Consider the following 7,535-nt stretch of genomic DNA (forward strand, 5'->3'; position numbering starts at 1 on the left):
AAAGTTTGGTGTGTGACTACAAGGTTTGCCTCACCTGGGTCTGGACTGTCTCCTCCATTTTTAAGACAACTGTCCTTAGCACCTCTAGCTTCGACTTCTGTGACCGTACACTCATCCTGCTGTTCTGAGACCCTACACAGAATGTGCAAACCAACATGTCTCACGTGGACTTTGTCCAGTCTGCTTGGGAAATGTACGCTTGACCACCCCTCCCATCGCCCTGGGCCCTCCAGGTTCTCATTCTACTTTCCCCATGTGCTGACGTGTTTTCAGTGAACCTTACAGCAGGCCAGCCTCTACCCCTGACCTCGGGGCCTTAGCATGAACCTTTGCCTCTGCACAGAGCATCCTCCTTTCTTTGTCTCTCTTCTGCATTTCATATAAATCCAATTCACAGACAGCCTTGGGTCTGTCTTCTCCAGCCGTGCTCTACCTAGTAGGTCTCAACTCGATTTCTTGTTTCTCTTTACCATGTGACATGGTACACAAATGAGTGAATGTATTATTGGGCCCCATAAATAAAGGTACTAAGAGGTTGATAAGCCGAGTAACATTTTCCTCAGGCTGGTACCTACCAAGAAGAGAAGAGGCTTCAGGTATGCCTTCACATCTTCCTACAGGGTCCCTGCATGTGGTATCTCCAGCCTCAATGAGATCATCAATCCAAACTATATTGGTATGGGGCCTTTTGGACAGCCCCTGCATGGGAAATCAACCCTGTCCCCAGACCAGCAACTCACAGCCTGGAGTTATGACCAGCTCCCCAAGGACTCCTCCCTGGGGCCCGGGAGGGGAGAGGGTCCTCCCACCCCTCCCTCCCAGCCACCTCTGTCACCAAAGAAGTTTTCATCCTCTACAGCCAACCGAGGTTCCTGCCCCAGGGTGCAAGAAACAAGGTGAGTGTCCTCTGAACTGTGTGTGTGTGTGTGTGTGTGTGTATTTGTTTCTGCTCAAAAGTACTCCCTGGGGGCCCCAAGGATGACAGCCTGAAGAGGGCAGAGTTGTACTAGGTTCTGCCCACTACTTTGGCTTCTGCCTATCCAAAACATTTGGTGCAACTTGATTTTAAAGGGGGCTGCATCAGGGGTTGCCAAGAAGGGCATCTTCTTATAAGAACTGCATTTACTGACAAAGTCATTTCTCAAACCACTGACATTCTATGCCATCCTCCCCTCCCTGGAGGTCTCAGTGGGGAAAAGGTGAAGATATCTGAATAGATGTCATCATGTACCCCAAATCTCTCTCTTTCCTTAAAAACAAGCATCCATGCTTTCATATATAACTGTCTGGATCCTCCTGCTGGTGGCAATTGGAAACATACACTGGGACTAGAAACCCAAATGAAGGCAGAGCCATCATCTTCCAGAGGGAGCTGACCAGGACAGGTTCAGGAGCAAGGGCCACACAGCCCAGAGATGAAGTCCCTAAGCAGATACTGGGAACACTAGGTGGGAATTCCACTCCTACAGGATGTCAGTTGGCCAAGCGACATCCAGACCCGGTAACAGTGACGCAGGTGTGTCTCCTCCCCAGCTGCCTTGAGCATTTGGTGGTAACACAGGCTCCCACATTCAGCCTCTTTTCTCAGTGCTGTTTCTTTTCTTCCCTCTTCAGAACCTCAGTTCCTTAGTAGAGCTAACTCATAGTAATCAGGAACCCATGCTGGGGTATTATCACAGTGTGGTTCTCTTCCAGACCCTGTAAGTCAAATGCGTATACCAGGCCTGCCTGGGGATTCCTCTGGAGAGGCACTGACAGTCCTGTGCCTTAGCTGTTACCTGAACTAGCTGAAAGGTGGCAGGGCAGGGCCCTTAACCAGATCTAAGTCTACTTCCTAGGAGCAAGGGAGACACAGCCTCAGAATCCTCCCTGGGAGTAAGGATCAGGTGTCTATCCAGTAGGTACTTGTTTGGCAAAGGCAGTCTCTTCAGAGACCCTGTGAAGCAGAGCTAGAAGCAGCCACAGAGAAAGTAGACATCCATGATCCTCAGAGGATCCCAGAATGGAAGTCACTTTGTGCTTCATGTGGTAAACAGAGCTTGGCGGGAACATGTTCCCTCCAAGCCCAGGTCACAGCATAGTGGCAGACATTTATCAGGGAAGGCTCTACAGGACTAGGTGGCAATGGTCACTCATCCCAGGTTGCCTGAAGCTGCCCCAACTTTGGCATTTAAAAGTCCCATCTCCTGGAAAACACTTCAATTCTGGTAAGCTTGGAGCACTTCCATTAGAGGTCAAGGCTGTGTCCTGAGAAAGGAGACTGCTCCGGCCCTGGCCAACCTCCACAGCCTTCTGCGCAAGAGCGGACCCTGTCCCCTGGATAAGGGCTTGGTGTCCTGTTACCTGTACTCAAACTCTTTTTTCTGACTAAAACTCATGATTTAATCTGTTTTTCCTAACTTCCCCCTAAGGATAGCAGGAGCACCCTGACCACTCCTGGAGGGAGCACTTTCTAGCTTCCCTCTCATCCTCTGGCTTCTCTATATCCATAGCTGAGTGAATAGTTAGGTGCCAAGTCTTGTAAGGTTTCTCTTAATTAGACACACACACACACACACACACACACACACACAAAGTGGGGAGGGGGGGGTCACTACTGTTTTGCTTCTGTCTATCAAATGTCCTCAGAGGCCAGAAGATCGGAGGACATTGGATTCCCAAACACTGCAGTTACATACAGTTGTGAGTAACTAGGTAAATGCCAGGAATCGAACTTGATCCTTTGGGAAAAAAGCAAACACTTTCAATCACTGAGCCATCTCTTCGGCCCCTGACCTGGTATTTTCACTTTCTATCCAGCATCCTGCTTCATCTGAGACATGGTGATCAGGATACCTCTCTCTCACATGCACACTCCTTCCTGAGACCAGACCGGAGTAGAAGTCTCAGAGGATCTAGACAGGTTCAAGAGGGCCACAGACAAGGGCTAGCTTTTGCCATCTGTCAAGGTCTCAATATTTCTGGATGTGTAGTGACTTCTAGTCTCTCTAGAAAGTGAAAGGCAGTCTGGTGAGTTACTTGCCACCAAGACTGACCATCTGAGTTCGGTGTCTGGAACTGATGTAGTAGAAGAAATGACTTGTCCCCTGTGAGTTGTCCTCTGACCTCCACATGTGTGTATGACTTTCTCCTTTTTATTCAATCTAGGGCTCCAGCCTATGGAATGGTGCTGCTCACAGTGGGCAAGTCTTCCCACCTAATTATCTAATCAAGATAATCCCCCAAAGAGTATCTTTTGGGTCGTCCTAGATCTCATCAAGTTGATGACTGAGTCAGTTGTCACAGACAGAGCCCTCCAGAAAGAAAGCTTTAAGCCCCTGAGAAGAATAGTGTGACTGTTGGCCCCTGAGCCCAGGGTTTGTTTTGTAATGCATGGCAGCTTTGCTGTCACGGCAGCACCTCACACATAAGTAGTAGCCTCCTCTGTTCCTCTTTCTACCAAATCTCCAGAGATAGCCTCCTTGCTCATGGATGCTCTTGTTAAAACAGAATTAAAGTTGCCTCTGAGGACTGCCCCTCTACCCCCTCTCTCTCTCTTTGAGGCAGGATCTATCTATGATATCTATCTATATCATATATATATATATATATATATATATATATATATATATATATATATATATATATATATATATATATGTCTGTTTTGGAACTATGTAGACCAGGCTAGTGTCCCAGGTTTGCCTGTCCCTGCCTCACACAGGCTGGGATTAAAGGTGTGAGCCACCACCTCCAGCCTTATCGTCTCTCCCTAATGCGCTGATTTTAAAAAGTCATCACTTGCGGTGATGCATGGAGGAAAGATATGCTGAGGATGAGGAGGCAAGAGGACCATGGGGCCATCCTGGACTATACCTTTAGCCCAGCATGGTGTTGCATGCCTTCAAGCCCAGCATTCAGCAGACAGAGAGGCAGGTGGATCTGCCAGTTCTGTATCAGCCAGGGATACATAGTGAGTCCCTGTGTTTAAAAAAGAAAAAAAAAAAAACAAGGCAAAATTCATGTAAAATTATCCCCTGGAAAATGAGTGATCTGGTGGCATTTCTATGCTGCATGTTACATCATCATGACTGCGTTTAGTTCCAGAACATTTTTATCACCCCTAAATGAAACCCAGAGGCATGAAGCATCTACTCCCCATGTCCTGACGTCTGAACATGTTTCCTCTCCTCTCTCCTCTCCTCTTCCCTGTGGTCCCAGACCTGGCGATCTGGGAAAGGTGGAAGCCCTGCCGCAGGAGGACCTGCCGCTGACGAAGCCCGAGATGTTTGAGAACCCACTGTATGGGTCCGTGAGTCCCTTCCCTAAGCTGGTGCCCAGGAAAGAGCAGGAGTCTCCCAAGATGATGCGCAAGGAGCCCCCGCCCTGCCCAGACCCAGGAGTCTCTTCACCCAGCATCATGCTCCCCAAAGCCCAAGAGGTGGAGAATGTCAAGGGGACGAGCAAACAGGCCCCTGTGCCTGTCTTTGGCCCCACACCCCGGATCCGTTCCTTTACCTGTTCCTCCTCTGCTGAGGGCAGGATGCCCAGTGGGGACAAGAGCCAAGGGAAGCCCAAGGCCCCAGCCAGTTCCCAAGCCCCAGTGCCAGTCAAGAGGCCCGTCAAGCCTTCCAGGTCAGAAATGAGCCAGCAGACAACGCCCATCCCAGCTCCACGGCCACCCCTGCCAGTCAAGAGTCCTGCAGTCTTGCAGCTGCAGCATTCCAAAGGCAGAGACTACCGTGACAACACAGAACTCCCCCACCATGGCAAGCACCGCCAGGAGGAGAGTCTGCTTGGCAGAACTGCCATGCAGGTATGTTGAGCTGCATGTATGTGTGTATGTGTGCATGCATTCGTGTAGTGTGTGTGTGTGTGTGTGTGTGTGTGTGTGTGTGTGTGTGTGTGTGTGTGTGTGTCCTGGGAAGTACTCTGTGAAGAAGTTTGAACCTGGCCTCCGTCCATCCGTGTTCCTGACTGGCACCTACAGCGATTCTTGAGAGAGACAGAGAGGGGCTGTTGATAAACTCCTACCCCTGTAGAGTAAGGGACTTCAAGTCATTTATATTTTAGTCCTCTCATCCTTAATTAGGCTAGGCACTTAAAACATTCCTGGTATTTTAGAAACTTCGGAGAGAATATCCCCTTCCTATAGAATAGATTTATTCTAGAGCAGAGCTAACAATGATTTAAGAAAACACACACAGTTGAGACTGGACATGATAGTACACTGCTATAATCCCAACACTCTGGACATCTAGGGCACGAGGACTGGGGGGTTCAAGGTCAGCCTGGGCTAAATGGTGAGACAAGCAAGTGCAGCAGTGGAAGCTAAGGTTGTAGCTCAGTGGGAGAGTGTACAGGAAGCCTCCATGAAGCCCTCAGATGAATCTCCAGTATCACCAGGAACAGACTCTAGACCTAGACCTCTGGCCATTCCATTGGTGCATTTATTGCAGTGCTGAGGGTCAAACTCGGGGCCCTACACTAGGCAAATGCTGTCGCAGTCCTGTGTTGGATCTAAATCCCAAGTCTCCCCTGAATAGCTCTATGCCTTTGTAAACTGTCAAAAGAAACTGTTAGTGCTATCTGCTGTATAGATTTACGGGGAGAAATAGATTGTGCCACATGCTGTTCCTGTGTGCTATCATTTTTACAGTTATCACCCATGTTTCATAACTATACCCAACATATATCTATTTCGTATGTTCTATGTGTTTATAACATATGCACGACTTAGCATAGGACAGTGTGGCTCTTTCTTTTTTTTTTAAATTTATTTATTTTATTTATGTGAGTATGCTGTCACTGTCTTCAGACACACACACCAGAAGAGGGCATCAGATCCATTAAAGATGGTTGTGAGCCACCATGTGGTTGCTGGGATTTGAACTCAGGACCTCTGGAAGGGCAGTCAGTGCTCTTAACCACTGAGCCATCGCTCCAGCCTGAGTGTGGCTTCTTTCACGTTAGCCTGATCTAACTTACAGCACTAGGGGTCAAATGTGGCCTGGAGGCCGTAAGGCCCTGACAGCCCTTCTGTTCTATCTTACAGTGAAGTCCTCGGGGAGCCGCTGGTGATGGGAGCCTGGAGGAACAGCACAAAGCAGATCTACGCCTCTCTGGGGATGCCTCTTGGAGGACCTCCTGCTAGCTCTTCTTGCCTAGCCTAGCTTCAAGTCCAAGGCTGTGCATTTCTTCAGGAAACGGCCTCCCCTCTCTGTGGTCCAAGGAGTGTGCTGGCTGCCATACTGTGTGGCGGATGCTGAAGCTGAATGGGAAGCACAAGCCGTGTGGACAACAGAGAGCCGCACCGGGGTCTCAGAACTCGGACTCCAGAGCCTCCTTCCAGTCGCCGTTTAAAAGAAAGGAACTGAGCTGCTCATCCATGGATGAAGATATAAATAATAATATTATTAATAATAATAATGGTCAGGTGCCATGTGCTGTATTAAGTGCTTTATGAACATTTGTTAGGCTGGCCTCCGGAGCTGAGGTTCCAGTCAACCTGAACCCTAAGCCCAGACCCACCGATCCCAAATGGCGGGTCCTGAGATGTTTAAACAAAGCATTAAGGAAACCAGCAGTCTCCTAGAGCTAGCCGGATGGACTCTAATGCAGGGACCTGAACAGACTGCACAGCTAATGGCACAGGAGGCCGGCCCTGTCCAGCTTCAGAGATATAAGCTGCTTTAGCTGGGGTTCTGTCACAGGCCTGAGCCTCTTGGTTTCTACTGGGTTTTGAATCTACCAGAGTCAGAGATCAGCTCCAACTTGGCAGTGCAGAGATCTGGCCTCAATCTAAGCCAGCCACTTCAGACCCCTGCTGATCCTGTGGACCAATTAACACTCCCTGTGCCACTAGAGGTGGCACCATACCCTGGGTTGGGCCAAGCCCACCCCACTAACCTGCAGCACTTCTGATGTACTGAGGAAGAATATCCACCATCGTCCCCAGTGACTGAGCTCTCTGGGCCTGCTCTCAGGGAAGGCGGGCCTTGGTCCCAGGCTCTCAAAAATAGTGTACCCTCTTCTTCTCAAGCTCTGTGGTGCAGCCCTGTGTCCTTGGTTACTAGGAGACTAGTGTGGTGATGTCTTTAATTGTCTTGCTTTTTGATATATAAGGATTAATGTAGGAAACTAGACCTAGGTTATTCAGGAGGGCAGGTATATACCCTGTGTTTCCTAGTATGTGTGACCAATAAATTGTGGCTTTCTAACTGGGCCTCCTGACTGTGCGGCATCTTCCTGATACCCAGGGCCACAATTCTTCCCTGCACTCTAACTACTGCAGAGACACTTTGGGGCAGGGAGAGGCAGCTGAGAGTTCCTGATGCCCAGAAAAATAGCATCTTCACCATGGAGACGGTCTGAAGTTGAGTATGGACATGGATAAAGGTAGATATAACTCCTTTCACACATATGTCTGTGTGGGACTCCACATGTCTGCAAGTGTCCTCTGATACTGGCTGAGCAACAGCTCACAGGTTCTAATTATTCCAGGGACGATAGACTCACACAAACCATATCTGGGACATGGGTTCGCAGGTTAGAGA

The 7,535-nt window shown here is 49.0% G+C and overlaps 1 protein-coding gene across 2 annotated transcripts in view; it reads left to right on the top strand.

Moving 5' to 3' along the window:
* Inpp5d (inositol polyphosphate-5-phosphatase D) overlaps positions 1 to 7,199 on the top strand; it is a 105,064-nt gene extending 97,865 nt beyond the window's left edge. The window contains 3 exon segments of one of the 2 annotated variants that reach the window (NM_019311.2): positions 621 to 896; positions 4,201 to 4,795; positions 6,035 to 7,199. In NM_019311.2, the coding sequence (NP_062184.2) occupies positions 621 to 896; positions 4,201 to 4,795; positions 6,035 to 6,037 (874 nt within the window). In that variant the 3' untranslated portion in view covers positions 6,038 to 7,199. 2 annotated transcript variants of the gene reach the window in all.
* Positions 7,200 to 7,535: the final 336 nt, after the last annotated feature.

The sequence above is a fragment of the Rattus norvegicus genome, chromosome 9 (genome assembly GCF_021556685.1).
Source record: "Rattus norvegicus strain SHRSP/BbbUtx chromosome 9, alternate assembly SHRSP_T2T, whole genome shotgun sequence".
In the NCBI taxonomy this organism is placed as follows: Eukaryota; Metazoa; Chordata; class Mammalia; order Rodentia; family Muridae; genus Rattus; species Rattus norvegicus.